The following is a 16671-nucleotide window of genomic DNA, read 5'->3' as shown; positions in this document are numbered from 1 at the left end:
ATTCTTTTCCTGCCTCACTGCTTCTGTCTTTCTGTCCTTCCTGCTCTCTCTCTCTGATCTCCCTCTCTCTCTCTCTCTCTCTTTCTCTCTCTCTCTCTGTCTCTCTCTCTCTATCTGTCTCTCTCTCTCTCTATCTCTTGACCTTCACACTCTTCTCCTTCTCTTGGTGCCACTTTAATAACTTGCAGAGAAATAGGAAATGTGCTCTCAAGTTGAAATTGAAATGGTCTTTCCCCCCTGCAGGCTGCTGATATTATGTTGTCTGGGGAAAGCAGGTCCCATGTTTTTTTCTTTTTTAGCTCACCAGCCATCATTTTTTATTAATGAAGACAAATATGAATAGAAACAAAGAAAGACGGAGACAGAAACAATGATTGTTTTTTTTAAATCACCCATATATTGGACAGTATGTAGTAAATATGCTGGGTATATTATACGGGAAATGTAGGCGAAAGAGAGAGTGACAGGCACCACTGTACTTAATTATTTTAGAATCACTCAATTGAAATGGTTTTTTAAAGCATTTAAACAAGAACATAGTATGTTGTTATAGTTGCCAGACAATCAGAGATCTCCACCTACAGTACCAATACGTCAGGAGTCTTCTAAATGCAAGTCAGATTCTAGAACAGCGGTTAAAATTGTCGCTTATATGCCCTTTGGAAACCAATCATGTCACCATCTGGTGACATGATTCTGCAATGCAGTTAAAAAAACGTAGTAGATTGGATTAATTTTTTTTTATTTGTATTTGTTTGCGTAAAAATGACAATCCAGTACAATCTGTCAGCTAACTTTTGTTCCAGTTTAATTGATTTAGCATTTTTTCTTGTGTACAAACAGTCCTTTTGCACACCTACTGAAATGGACAGGTGCGTCAGAGTAATTCACTTGTGAAGAGCAAATATAGTCCCGCACATCACTTACAACAAAAATAGAATAATGCAGATACGTTTCGGTTGCTCGGTCCGAGCGACCATAAAGTGTTATCTGCATTAAACTATTTTGTTTTAAGTGAAGACTGGGACTCCCATTATTTGCGTATATGTACTTTGTCATAAAGTTAGTTTTTCCCCTACTTATTCAAAGCTGTTTGTGATCGAGGTTGTTTTGAGTCTTGAAAAAAATATATCCTTAATCGTAATGTGACTACTATCTGATCAAATAACAGATGAATACAAATAAAAGACAAAGGAAATTTCCACCATCAAGGCCCCTATCAGAGTCCAGCCACAGTGCCACACTATCATCATGCACCAGCATTACACTTTAAATCATAAATCTCACTGACTGCAGGCATTGCCATTAAATGTGATGCAGCATTTGCTTTATCTCAACAATTCCATTTCACTATATCGGTCGGGGGAATATGATGTGGAGCAGGCATTCATGGTTATTAAACAATACAGCTGGAAACAATGTGACTGTTTTCCAATTTAATTTCATACTGAATAACCTGCGATTTGATTTGATTTCTATCCACCCCACCCCCTGTTCCCCCCATGCTGCCACGCGAGATGGAGACACTGTCTCCGGCTGGGCTGGCTCTATAGTGAGGGGGTAGTTGGAACGGCTGGTGGGGATGGGGAATGGCATCATTAACATTCTGTGACAGTTAACATTTCAATCTTACTCTGTGGCAAAGTCCCAATATTGACATGAAATGCCAGATGACAATAAAATGGAGAAAAAAGGGAACACTTGATTTGGAATGCCATCTGAGGTTGTGGCTCGTCCAATCTAATCAACTGCTGTATGATTGGAGTGGTAAAGAAGGATGCGAGACAGACAGAGCAAAATGATCACCAACACAGAGATGTTTTTGTCGAGAAAGATAAACACCACATCTTGATAAAGGGTCTCAGGATAGCTGCTAAAGTTTGGTTTGTTTTTGTTATTGCCTCTTTTCCAATTTAGCCTTTATGCCAACTCTGATACAGGGGAGACGGGTTAGGGTCAGACACCCAGAGTTGTGGGCAGTGTGGGCCTGTAGATCTGCTATTGGAAGCAGGTGTGGATGATCAGGGGTGTGGCACGTAGACACACAAGGGCAAGAACTGAAAAGAGAAGACAAGTGAACTCTAAACTAAAAACTAAAAAATGTATCATGAAGAACAGTAACAAGCAATTACAAACTAAAGTAGCAAACACAACAGCCAAGGATTAATGGGATGCAGTTGCAATTAACTCCGGTGTTGAGTTTAATTATCACTCAGGATTTTGCTGTGTAACAGTAGCAGTAGTAGCAGTGATACTGTGTGTACTGTGTAGAATGTTTGATGCATACATACAGAAGCTAATTGTGTTACTTTGTTCCCACTTCCAACAGCAGATCCAAGATGCTGCCGATCAGGGTGTGATGTTTGTGGGCTTTGTTCAGGAGCCCTATGGGGCGCCGTGCACACGGATCAGAGAACCAGAAACCCCCTCCCTCTCACTCCACTCCAGCCCCAGCTCTGTGCTTGGATCCCTGGACAGCTGTAGCCCCTCCAACCCCTCAAGTCCCAGGAACAAAGCAGAACCGTTGGTCCAGAGAGGGGCAGTAGATGCAGAGTCACCATGTGAAGCCGGGGAGGGAGCCCAGAATGAGAGCAAACATACCAGTGGAAACACTGGGGACAGTGCGGGGATTGGGGTGGAGGACACCCACACTGGGGCGTCACCTCCTGGGTCTCCGTCTTCAGCAGAGGATCCGGGCATCAATCAAGAAGTGGTAGAGGATGACTCCATGACTCACAATAATAACAGAGCCAACACCACAGGAAGGAAGGAGAGGTCCAGATACCGCACGCGGAGAGGTGATGGTGAGTGGGAAAATCATTGTCTTTCAAATGTATTATTTGACCTCTTTTTCTCAATGAGAAATGTGTGAACTGTGACTTCATATTCACACAGGTACTCTCACTTGAGCCTCTGTTGTATGGTGTTCTTATTGGTTGTGAGTGACTGGAATGACTGTTTACTTTCCCAACCTCCGATATTCTCAGCTGTATCAAACAGTATACCTTTTGATCACGAGCTCACTTTATTTTCAAACGACCACCGCATTGCTTTTGTTGTCTGCTTAGCTTTCCATTTGTGTCTATGTTGTGTAAAGCTGTACTTTAAGGCAAACAATGGTATAGAGAGCCATACTAGAATACACTTGAAATGTGTGAAATGGCAGCTGTGAAAGAGACAGGTGTCATTTTCAAGTACAAGCTTTGGGTATAATCCTCTATCCTTTACGCAAACAAAATCTTCTTATATAATTGACAGTCGTTGAGGCAGAGAGTCGATATAATTCACAATAACAGTTTGTTTGGATGTTTTAGTAGACCAAACATTTCATAGCTGAATTTCTCGATGTGCAGCGGTATCAGGGCAGTGCTAGTGTGCGAATGTATAGCAAACAGTACCATAGACATTTACAGTTTGCGCTTCATTTCAGATTAACAGATGGAGACTATCACACTCTGTCCACTCCACATTTGAAATAGCCTGTTTGTGAAATGTGTTTTTAGAATGTGCGAACTGTGCATTGGTGTCGGTGACACCTGCCTGCCAATGTCTGTGTGTGTTCTATGCTGCGTTCATGTCTCTATGCATGTATGTGCACGTGTGTACTTGTAAGTTTGTGTGTGTATATGTGAGTGTGAGTGCATAAGTGTCTTCAGCCAAATGTGCACTTGCTTGTGTGCGCACATTATACATACATAAAATAAGTAACACACTTGGCTCCATGGCAGACCCCATGCAGACCAATGTTCCATCTGGGCTTGCTCACACAGTGCATTTTGCAGTGAGATAATTCCTTATTGCTACAATCTCTACCTCCCTTAGACTCACAGCCCACCCACCACCAACCAGAAAAACCTTCATCCCCCCCCAAATCACTACCACCAACACCACTAGCATAGCAGCCAGCATGGAGCAGTGTACCAGTGTGTGCCAGGCCCCTGTGTCACCTCTCAGTTAATACCCCGTCTGCTGTGAAGGTCCCCCAGAGCCTCAGCTACGGCTCGCCTTGTCCGCCATAATCCTGGCAGCTCGAAGTGTGTAGAATGCAGTGGAGCAACGGAAGCCCACCCCGAGTCTGTGGCTTATGCTCCAGAGTGAAACGGAATCGGGAGATTGAAGCTGTGGGTAGAAACTGTGACCAAATAAGATGGAGGAATCAGATCATTGGAGGGTTGAAAGCACATCGAATCCTGCTGGGAAAACAGATGCCGGGGTGGTGAGAAGCACCAGGGCAGTGATCACATTATTGCACATTATGTGACCACATCATCCTCTTCTACTCTCATATCTTGACATGTGCAATTATAATTGCAAAAGAAAATGAAGCCAATTCTGGCTATGTAGGATGGCCTACAAAAGGCATCAAATAATATTAATGAATAATAAATAAACAAATAAATAAACAAGCAAACAAATATAAGATGTCAGGATGGTGCTAAAAATCCATGTCAGTATGAGACATAATTAAAGCCACTAAAACACAAACAGGAAGGAAAAGAGAATGTACTGTATACGGCCGGCTCCATCGTTACTTGGATCAGTCACAGTGGGCCCTATTTTGTGCGTCCTATACTGACCCTCCTCGCCCTCTGTTTGTATCTGGTCATTATGAAAGACAGATGTGTCGAGTTATTTTATTTATTTTTAGCAATCAATATAAGCGATTTAGCGTATAAGACCCATCGCGCACAGCCAGCGCTGCGATGCGCTCTGGATGGAGTTATGTAATCTTTCACCTGTACCACTCGTTATTGGATATAATAACATCAGAAGAAAATGGTTGGTCCGGGAATCTCCTTTGAGTCATAAGACCTGGCTGGTAACTGAGACGTGCAAAATAGTTTGTTGATTCTGTTGTTCAGACACTGTGAGGTTGTGATCCTGAGATTTATCCTGTAATCGATGTTGTTGATGGAATCGGTGTCTGGCAGCTCAGGTTATAGAGGTGGATGATGAAACCATGACATGCTGTGTTGGACAAGTGTTATTAGTAGGGTGGGGTGGCCTGGTGGTAGTGGTGATGGTAGCGGGAGGGATTTGGTGCTGACCTTGACGTTTGGACAGTCATCAGTGACCCCGACAGATTATCGTGATCTTATCAAGCTAAGAAAGAGACATGTTTTCAATGTCCTAATGTTGTCTCCCGCCACATAAGACAATATGTTGGTTGGCTGCTCAGAGACTTAGGGCTTGTCTATCTGTCATCAGATGATTCAATGTATTCCTCTGATTAGGTTCAAAGGATTTAATATTAGGGAGCCAAAGTCAAACTACTGAATGTGCAGTGTGGGGCTATGCAGTATGGGCTATATCTTGCGCCACCCCTTATCCATAACATTTTTTGCAAAACCTTTTAAAATTGTTGTGCGGTGTACGTGCTCACAACGCGTTGATTTAGATCGGCTAGTTGAAATATTTTAAAACGTTTTTCAAAATAGTAAAAAATGGCAATATAAGTTTGGGATAAGGGGTAAGGGTTTGGCACAAGATAGAGCCCCAAGTGTGTTTACATTTGTATGCAAATGTCACCGTGTCTGCATGTGTGAATGTCAGTTTGGTGTGAACCTGTGCACGTGGGTTATGTGTGTATTTTCACAGGCCAGACACGACCCTAGGGTACTCAAGTAAAGATACTCTATAAATATTTGTTTAACCTTGAGGCCCTGATAATGAAAAGTATCAACTCTATTGCTGTTTGCACAGGGTGTCACATGGGAATCATGTTCATGGCCAACCAGGCTGAGACTGCAATATCACTGGAAAATGTGCCATAGTAACATTAAATTAACCACTTTCAACCTGGCGTCCCAAAATATTTCAAAAGTATTCTTCAAAATCGTAGTATTTAAACAGGGTTTATATTAAAGCACTTGTACAGTATCTAGAAAGTTAAAACAATTAAATGGATTGATCTATTTGTTGTTGTTGTTGCTATTATTATAATTATTAAATTTATATTATCTTTTTTTTCTTAGTATTATATATTTTTTGTATATCTATGTGATTAAGTTAGATCATGAAATGGCGGTGGAATAAGGTTATACAATACAAAATAAATAACAATCAAATTATCCCAGCAGTCAGAAAGATAGCAATTCATCTATCTATAAATGTCTACCTCTGTACGTCTCTGTACGTGCGTACGTGTGTACGTCTGTAATCCACAACTCGAGAACCGTTCGCCCCACCGACTTCAAATTGGACACACGTGTTCCACACCCCCACAGGGAGTGCAGTGCCCGCTGTCGAGTCCGTCGGATGGCCGGTTGTCCAGAACCAGCACAAAGGCCTCTGCCCTGGATCTGATGCATTGGCAGAATCCACCCTCAGGTAGAATAAAAGTGAGGTGTGACTGTGCCCTTAGATGGCATTGGTAGAATCGGCTTCACGTCTTAATGGGTTAAGCTGGTGACTTCAAGTGACTTGGACTTCCAAGTCTAAATTCTAGGTTCTTATAAAGACATTAGCTTGCTACTACGACAGTGGGGATTGTTTTTTATTTCATTTTTCTTTTCTTAAAATGCAATCAAATGTCCAAATGGATGATGATCCCGTTGGCAACAATAGAATCAGTGTCAGTAGTAAATCTAGTTAAGGTTGGTTGCTATCTAATTACACTGTGATTACAGAATTAGGGCCCTGTAACCTAAAACCTTACTATGCTCATAATTGATTTAGTGGAGACCAGTCATAAGCTCACATAGACGTCCAGGTCTGACCGTGTTCCTCAAGGGGCCCAACATTGGTCCCCTCCTAAGTTTCTCCTTTTTCTAAATCTCTCTATCTAAAAAGTGAGTGTGCGTGTGTGTGGCAAATCGAGTGGCAAACTGAGTTTAACGTCGTTAACGTCGTTTAATGCAATCAGATAGGACTTTTCTGTTTGGATGTATCATGGGCCAGAAAGTAGTTTTTTGCCACTTAGTAGGCTTTCCCGCATAACTTCCGGCCGGGTATGATGAAGATGTCACGTGCATATGTCCTAGTCGTATTGTGCATATTAGCAGATGGGTTTGGTGTAAATTCTACTGTAATTCTACAACTTGAGAGCAGAAGTTCGATAAACAAGATTTAGGGAATTTGGTGGCCAGCCACATCAGTCAGGCGAGCCGGAGAAAAACACATGCTAATAAATGATTCATTGTTCCTCTGTGTCTGTCTGATGGAGTGACAGACGAACAAAAGGGATTGATTCATTATTGATTCATTATTGATTCATTGTTCCTCTGTGTCTGTCTGATGGAGTGACAGACGAACCAAAGGGATTGCACCATGGATCCCTCTGCATTTGAAGCGTGTGTCCATTTGTTTGTGTGTGCGTGCGTGCATCTACAGTAACTGTCCGTAAGTGCACGCATGTTCTTTGTGTCTGACTGTGTCTGTGAATAGATGGGTGGCGCGTGTCTTTGTGTCTTTGTGTCTTTGTGTCTGTGAATGAATGGGTAGTGTGTGGGTGCGGTGCATTCTTCCCATCAATCTGTTTCACTTGGGAGTGACAGTCCAACATTTGCATTCCAAAGAAAGGTGAAAATGCTACCAGGCTTGATTGGAATTGTTGTTGCCGAAATCGAATCCCATTCGCATGTGGCCTTTTCCCTCCAGACGAGGGGTAAATCAAATTCTCCCTACAATGATTTATTATGATATGAGTAAGCACCCATGGCATACTGTAGGCATAGTATTTTCAAGTCTGTTTCTGCCCCCGGGGTCCACTGCATTATGTATATATCTGCTTCATCTAAACAAGAGGTTGCTGGAAAGCTTTTAATGCATTATTCAAGGTTATACGATGCCCAACTCAGTTACTACAACACAAACGTTACGTCACTTAGCATAGAAGAACGAATTTCAGTTTAGTATATGAATTTGGTGAAATATCTTACAGTTCATGCACTAATGAAAGCACTCTTACTGTGCGCTTTAGGCATACATACAGGCATTATACACTGTAAGGCATACAGAATCAGATGGCCATTAATCGTTCATATACTGTATGTAGCCTACATTACTTTTTCAAGTCTACCAGTGATCGCTTTCTGCTTTTAATCCAAGAAGAAGACCTTATCTGGTCGAAACGTTGGTTGTCTTTCATTGAATTATAGTTTGCATCGTTGCTCTGTCTGAGTGTGCAGCCATTTACTTCATTTTAAGTTGTTGTTATTATTGTTATTATGTTATTATTATACTATCTATGATAACTATATGTCTTTATTCTGGCTAATAAACTATAACAAAATGATAATGACACATTGTTATGATGTCAACAAAGTGCTAAATTCAAAAATAAGGCTTCCAAAAAGCTGCTCTGATTGACATTTTTTGTGCAAATGTACGTGTGTTGTTAGAAGTCATTGTGGCTGGTTAGCATTACAGCTGTTTTAGAATAATGCTTTTTTTTGTTTTGCTTACCCATTTAAGTGAGGACAGGACAGTGGCATCATACTTATTGTGAGAATACAAAAAGGGTTAATACAGCTTCAGTCACTTGACAATGATCATTGCTTTACCCTTAGATCTGGCTACAAGCTACTGTACTCTGTACTGTACATCTCTGATTCTACCTACCAGGTCTATATTACTATACTTGTGTTATGAAGAAGTAAATTCTGTTAACTCTCTGTTAACATTTAGTAGTCATATATGGCTGTTATGCTATGTTTCACTACACTATTCCATGCCATGTTATTAAATTAATGTCGGCTTCCCTGTTGTGTCTCAGGGGTGGACCTGCTCTCCCTGTTCAACCACCCCACGGTCCGAGAGGGCCAGTTGAAGTACTACACTATCAAAGTGCCACTGCGGGTTCAAAACCGTGATGAGGGGGTCAAAGGGGTGGAGGCTAACTGGCTGGATCACATGACACAGCACTTCAACAATGGAGCGTCACTGGTGGATGGATACTTTCACCTGGGAAGTGAAAACGGTAAGCTAGAACATCACATAATGCATAACATGCAGTATATATGGGGTGAAACAATTCTGTGGCCTCCTGTGACAATAAAGGTTGGGGAAAGAGGGAGGCAACATAAAAGACTGGCGAGGGAAACCCGTTTTATTGGGTATAAAGTAACCTTAAAACAGAGAGGCACAGAGACAGATTTAAATGAAGCAGCTGGAATATCCTTGTGGGTGTGAGAAAAGAAACAGGATGAAGTTGAACAGTTGAACTGAAGCATACTGTAATGAGGATTCATTTAAGCTAAGCGCATTCTATCTGCGTTATTCTGTTAATGTCCTGTATACAAAATGAGGCACGGACTGGCACACACATTCACAATGAAGACAATATAGAACAATAGGGAAAGAATATTTTCACTTAATATTGAAGAGCATTGAGCATTCTAGTCACTTCTGTAACAACATGAACAAAAACCACAGGTGACAATGTGATATCAATGCAGATAGACAACAGGTCGTTTTGATTGGTTGAAATAGTCATCTAGACGTGCTTCAAATGAGCATGATGGAACACCTAATGAAAACTAAACAAAATCACACCCGTGTTCATCATTGCCGACTTCTTACTGATGTATTTATTTCCCCCAGATGGTCTAACAATGTCATGATTTTACCAATTTATTACCAATCTCGTACACCATTGCTCACGAAAGCAAGATCCTTGATCCAATTACAGCCACTGCATCTTACCTTTTAATTAAAGTAAAATTTGTCTGAGGAGGAGTAGTCTACTTCCCTGGACATTGTTTTGGGATATTTTGGCTGAGATGGCTCTGTTTGTCAAGTCTCAAGTCAGCGTGGAGATTACCTGGCGGTGTTGCTATATATATATATATATATATATATAATCAATTAATCATACATGGTCATGGTGAAAAAAGTTTTTTTTTTTAAACATTGTATCATGGTTAAAAGATAACATAAGTTGACAAATTATTTCATGGTAGTAGTATATTAATGTTTTACTTTTATTGGATGATGTACGACGACAAGCACGCCTCTCACTTCACACAGATTTTTAAGGGTATGATTGTTGTAGGGTATATAACTGTTATGTATAATTGCAATATTACACTTGAGGGTTCTGCTTTACCGTCATTAATGGCACTTCTGCGCTGCTCACAGAACTCTTCCTGCAGCAACGCAGGCACACAATCTTGTGTAATATTGCTTAAATAGGCCTCCTCTGGCGATATCAGGCTCCGTCAGATGGATGGATGGATGAGGGACAGACTAGAACAGACAGTCAGCACATATAATTTACATCCTTCCCCCATAATAATTGTACCGGTAAGTCGTCTTACTAGATGTGAGGGCCAGGCTATGAGATGTTAGGGCCTTGAGAATTTTTGCTTAGGGCGCCCACAGACTATTCGGCCTGCACAAAACCAGGTGTCTGCTAGCACATTCTGAGCTTTTCTTGTGCCGTATTGCTAACTTGTAGTCCAAAAAATGTAGTATGCATGCATATGTTTCCAATAATACCACAGGAGCAGTCAAGTCACAATTAAGCTTTAATGGCTACCAAAACCCTACTCACAAAACTTATGCCAAATCACCCACTAGTGTGCAAGCTATTGCCAACAGAAGCAAGCCCCCTGGTACCTGCCTAACATCTGAGATATCCTGGGCTTTAAGTGCCTTTAAAAGCGGATGGAAGGACAGATTACTCAGTCCAGCTGGCACACTCCCTAAACAACCAGAGAGATCACTGGTAGCTTGGTCAACAGCACTCAGACACTACACACAATAGGGCTACTCCATACAGTATATGGAAAATATATGTTATCTCAATATCAAAATGCACAAGTAGAAAATGTTGTAAGGGTAGTTGTGGGAAACTGTATTGATACGTTGGTGGTATATGGTATTCTGTCTGTCTGTCTGTCTGTCTGTCTGTCTGTCTGTCTGTCTGTCTGTCTGTCTGTCTGTCTGTCTGTCTGTCTGTCTGTCTGTCTGTCTGTCTGTCTGTCTGTCTGTCTGTCCATATAGCACAGAATGTGCTCAGCTGATTGGCTGAGCATGGAATGTGTGATTTTTAAAGGGTGCTAGCCCCTTCTATAAACTGATTTTGTCCCCACACATCTCAAGATTTGGCATTGACCACGGTAAGAGAATTCCGGTCAAATGTCAGCTAAATTTTGTTCCCGCCCGTCTCAAGTTTTGCCATTGTCGATGAACGGATAAATGACGTCAGAATTCCGCTAAATATGACATAAATTAAACATCAAAACATTAAACGCCACTGACATTGAAGGGACAATTTACGGCATAATTATCTAAACGAGCAAATCAGCTAACCAATCACAGGCAACAAGCATTCTGATTGGCCAGTATATGGATGCATGATGATGTATGATGATAAGAGCTGGTAATTCCGCTAAATATGACGTAAATTAAATATCAAAACATTAAACGCCATTGACATTGAAGGGAAAACTTACGAGAAAATCAGCTAACCAATCACAAATTGATGTACGATGACAAAAGCACCCCTCATTTCACACAGGTGTGATTTTTTAATAATGAATGGACACAAATTCTTAAAAGACAAAACTAGTGCCCAGCATAACAAACAAGTGGCCAGTACTGCTACTGGCGCTTCAGTACTAAAGAATGCTACATATTAAACGAGTAGAGAGGGGCACGGTGGCACAGTTGGTAGTGCTGTCGCCTCACAGCTAGAAGGTCCTGGGTTCGATTCCCGCTCGGGGCGCTGTGGGTGCTGGCGGCGTGTTTCCTCCTCTGCGTCATCAGTGCCCATACCCGAAGGCGGGTTTGGCGAAAGGGCCTTTCTGTGTGGAGTTTGCATGTTCTCCCTGTGTCCCCTAGGGTAGGTACCCACAAAAACATGCAGTAATCCTGGTCTGCTCTAAACTGCTTCCCCCTGGCCAGCCGGCGCGCCTGATGGAGGGGAAAGGAACTGGTTGGAATGACGTGTTCCTTCCACTCGCTACGTCCAACCAGGGAAACTCCCCCCTGTCAGGTGTAAAGGAGCAACTTGGACACTCAAGCATGAAGGAAGCATGAGTTAAGTCCGTTGCTCTCCCCAGGTTGGTGGATGGTGTGTAGAGCCCAGGATCACATTAGATGATTGACACCGGGGTGAAAAATGGGTTACAAAATCGTGGGATAAAAAATATATATTAAAAAAAAAGTAGAGAAAGGTATTACTAATGTACATAACATATCAAAGGGTTCATTTTCCCTAGAAAACTGAAAACAACTGGGTTGGCGCCTAATTATGGAAACATATTAAAACAGAGACGGACTGGTTATATTAAATCACAGTCACAGCCAAAGACAGTAGACATGAAATGTAGGTATGGGTACCCTGGCTGGTAGAGATTTCCGGTCTCCTAATAGGGCGTGGCCATCCCACATTAATGTCAGCATGCTGTAACCATATACTGTAGGTCTGTGACTTGTGAGGAATGAGTCCAATATATTTACTTCAGTGACTATCATTAATATATGTGGCAAAGGAATGGGTCATAATCTGTGCTCATGTGCACTTCTGCAATGAAATGAATAGACTCACAGTCTGCTTCTGGTCTCCTAAAGGGGTCAGCACAGCACCCATGATTCAGGAAATGTTGGGGTGTCTCAGTTTAATCTCTATCATCTCTGCCGACCTCACAAGGTGTTGACAGTTATTATCTGTGACCCAGCCCTATGATTGGCCCATCGATCTGGGCAACAATCCGCCCAGTGCCTATAGAAATCCTGTGACGGGCGGCTCCAGAACAAAGATACCGCAGAGCAAACTAGAAAAAGTGCCCTTCCGGGCACAGGTCTCCACCAGGTTATCCACAGATCCGTACAGTTAGAGGTAAAAACACTTTTCGGCCAGTTATAGCGCCACCTTGAGGCTGAGTTGAAATTGTTCATGTGGCATTTCGTCCTCGGCCTAGTGGGAATGTGGGTGCACAATTTCACGGAAATCACGCGATGTGTTCATGATTTGCAGCATTTTGTTTGAAACTGAGCACTCCTGTGAACTTTGGAAGCCAATCTTAACCAATCAGGATGGAGTCTGATAAATCTGAAAGACCCGTTTCGTTGAATGGCTCTAGAGAGACTGTGTACCAATTTGCGTGATGTTTGGACAAAATCTGTAGGTGTACTGTGCAAAAACTTGTTTTGCACAAAGCGGCCTCCTGGTGGCGCTATAACAGGCCGTTCTGGAAAGTTTGGGGCAGAGGTTCATCGTTGGCATCCAGGGAGTGTGTGTGCAAAATTTGGCATCGACCGGGTTGTTTTGCACAAAGCGGCCTCCTGGTGGCGCTATAACAGGCCGTTCTGGAAAGTTTGGGGCAGAGGTTCATGGTTGGCATCCAGGGAGTGTGTGTGCAAAATTTGGCATCGACCGGGTTAACGGTGGCTGAGATTAGCTGTTCACGGACACACACACGGACACACGGACGGACGGAGTGCAAAACATACTCTCCCCACATGCCTTCGGCCTGGTGGAGACAAAAACACACATACAGTGCCCACACACAGTAATGACACATGGGAGGACGCAACAAAAGGTAATACATTCCCTAGTCCAGCCATTCTCAGCCTGTGTGCTGCTGGGGCCCACTTGTAGGCCGCTAGGATATTACAAATAATTGGTGAAACACTATGATTAATGACAATATCACATCAATTAATTTTAAGCATAATGTAAAATAAGTTATGGTATATTCTCTTTAAAACATTGAAAAATATCTTTTCACTGTGATATGATAAACCAGTAAGGTCCAGTGAGGACCCAGTAAGGTCGCGCACGCATCCACCTCGTTGACGGCAGACTGCTGGGCGAGTGCTGGCGCTTTGGCATGGGGGGTCAGATCAACATGGAATGAATTCTGTACTGGCCATATAAGGAGCATGTCTTGAGTGTACAGGGTTTGATGAGGTCAGATCAACATATGGAATGTCAAAACAGGTCAACTCCATACAGTATATGGAGATCTAAGGGTGGTAGCGGGGACATTCTCTTGAGTGTACAGGGTTTGATGAGGGCCCAGGTAGGGCCGGGCCTTAATTTTCGGGCCTGTTGAGAACTCTAGTTTTCGCCGGCTGCCGGGCGTGGCTGCTCTAATAACTTTGGGGCAGGCCCGTCTAGAGTTTGAAGGGACAGGTGGGCTGTTGAGAACTCTAGTTTTCGCCGGGACTGCACTAATAACTTTGGGGCAGTCTAGTCATAACCCTGTCTAGTCATAAGTCAAAAGGGAGACATCGAGGAAGGAGGAAGGCATTATGGAATGTCAGAACAGGTTCTGACATAATATTATATCCATATATGGAGATCTAAGGGCTTGAGGTTTGAGGTCAGATGTAGAGTTGCTGGCCAATATTGATGACATCAGGGTGCCCCGACCAGCGCACTGACGGGAAATGCACGATTCCATAGTTAACTGCGACCTTCGGTCGCAATATGAAGTTAAAGTAGGCTTACACTATGTTAGCTCCATTGATCCTAGCTTGAACACAGCCTTTTATGATTTATCATAAAAAATAAACATGCTCTGAAAATGCATGTGGCGTAGTGTTAAGTGGGCAGATACAGTAGGTTGGCCGCGAACGCTTTCAAGATATTCAAGTGGACCCTGATCCTGAAAAAGTTGAGAGCCACTGCCTAGTATGATTATACGTTTCAGTAGTACTAAGTTAGCTGAGACGAAAGGTTTGTTATAAATGTATTCGTGTATTTTAGAGCTGTAGGAGGAACACATGGGAAAGATAAATGTGATTTTAAGGGCCAAAAAGATCACAGTCTGGGTTGTTTTGTTTCTCCTGTACAACATCCTATTGCTCTTGCCACCTAGGCCCAGGGGCACCATTGCACCAGTTCTTAATTCCAACAACTGTGGAATAACCCAGCCAAAGTAAATAAGAGTCATAATTCATTAATTGCTGAAAGTGAGTGCTGAAACCATAGAGGCTGAAACGCCTCACTGACTCCGAAACATAGATAATTAACCTGATAAAAAATGAGTGCCTCCTTGCATATTTTATGTCCCGAGAATAGAGTAATGAAGTGAATTATTATAATTCTATTTATCTTTTTCTTCCAACATATTTTGCATAATATTGTTAACCTCGTATCTCCACATTTCAACTTTGTATGTTTTTTTTGTGTAAATGAATGCCCTGCTTTGCTGTACAGCAGTGTCATGCAGAAGAAGTGAAAATAGCTGTACTAAGAGCTCACAATGCGTCACATCGTGGTATGCTGTGAGTGAAAGTCTGTCTGTGGGTTTTATAATGAAAGATATTAACAAAAGCATGTGACTAAATAATAACTAAATTGTATCCATCGGCTCTTTCCACCAAGGTTTCCACCTTTAATGTCCTGTTGAGTTTATTGTTGTTTATTACAAATAAACAATTTTAATTGTTTATTACAAATCCCCATTAGTCCTCACTACAGTGAAGGCTACTCTTCCTGGTGTCCAAATATTCACACCTAACAATCAAACTAAACACTAGGAATTCTACCATTACACATTACTGTTAAAACAAAACATAAAACAACAAAAATGATTGATGATTTCGGTCTTCACATAACTCCACTAAGATTCTAACTTGATTACGTAAGTACAAGGAAGCACATGGCAGGTGCAGAGTGAGATGTAAAGGATCTTTGTCTATTTTCACACTACTGTAGTTTACAGCCAGGACTGTGACGTAATCGCAAAGCAGGTAACATTACAGAGGCGAACATGGTGCTGTGCAAAGTCAAAAAGCTCCTGCTTGTTATTACAGTAGCTAATCACATCAAACAGAAACACATCTCACGATTCCTACAATCAATCTGCAGCCAACATCGACATCTCCAAATTTAGCGATGCCTTTGAGATCCATTGCTGAACGTGTGCTCACTGCTGAGATTCTCTCTTCATCACGGGAGACCATCTCAACCGCATAAACATTAGGGACACGCTCGACAGCAAAGCAACACAATAAAGGATTTGGAGTGACAGAGAAAGAGGCACTTATTTTGATTGGACAATCATAGTGACAGCAACAGCCTGGGGCCAGGACGTAATGCCCCACATGTACTTCAATTTGTCATGTAATGACAGATACATGTACTTGCATAATGTCTCCAAGGAATAGTGTGTTTGTTGGTGTTTTTTTCCCTTCTTTCTAAGACGTGATGTCTTGTTCCATTTATTCACAAATGCAAAAAGCATAAATGCTTTTTTTTCCAGTTAAAATTCATAGAACAGAGACAGCAATCCAGAACAACAAAACAGTTAAATCCATTGTTTATTTTACTTTAGCTCCACTGAAGTATTTTTGCCATGTGACACTGTCATATGACAAAGAATGAATTGGGCTTTAGGCTACCCAACCACGGACTGCTTTGCAAGGCTCTACAACCGTGATTCTCAACCTTTTCAATTTTTAGGACCCCAGTTTGATATGCTTTAGGCTTTAGGGCCATTTGATAATATTTATTTTTATTTCTGGGACTCCAGTCAACACTGTAAAATGCTCAGTGCTAATTCAACTCTGAGAGTGTACAAATGGGTCCATTTGCTTCCATTTGTACACTTGTGGAGTTACAGACCCGTTCATCTGGTTCCTATCTATAGAGCGCCGAAGTCCTGACGTCACTCACTCATCCCCTGGTTCACAGAAGTAATTTCTCTATGGAGAATAACATGGGTCATCTTAAAATCTTAAAAATAAACAAGCTGTCTCTGTGTTATTGTC

General features: G+C 41.9%; 1 protein-coding gene across 2 annotated transcripts in view; it reads left to right on the top strand.

Annotated features, from left to right (window-relative positions):
* rftn1b (raftlin, lipid raft linker 1b) overlaps nt 1-16671 on the top strand; it is an 83565-nt gene that overhangs the window by 44022 nt on the left and 22872 nt on the right. Inside the window, exons 4-5 of one of the 2 annotated variants that reach the window (XM_083760597.1) lie at nt 2333-2804; nt 8717-8920. In XM_083760597.1, the coding sequence (XP_083616723.1) occupies nt 2333-2804; nt 8717-8920 (676 nt within the window). Of the gene's footprint in view, nt 1-2329; nt 2805-8716; nt 8921-16671 lie in introns of both variants that reach the window. The other variant, XM_083760596.1, reaches the window with a different exon arrangement.

This window comes from Protomyctophum parallelum, assembly GCF_964188405.1.
Source record: "Protomyctophum parallelum genome assembly, chromosome: 3".
Lineage (NCBI taxonomy): Eukaryota > Metazoa > Chordata > Actinopteri > Myctophiformes > Myctophidae > Protomyctophum > Protomyctophum parallelum.
The sequence above is the reverse complement of the archived record's forward strand: the minus strand, read 5'-3'. Positions and strand labels throughout refer to the sequence as shown.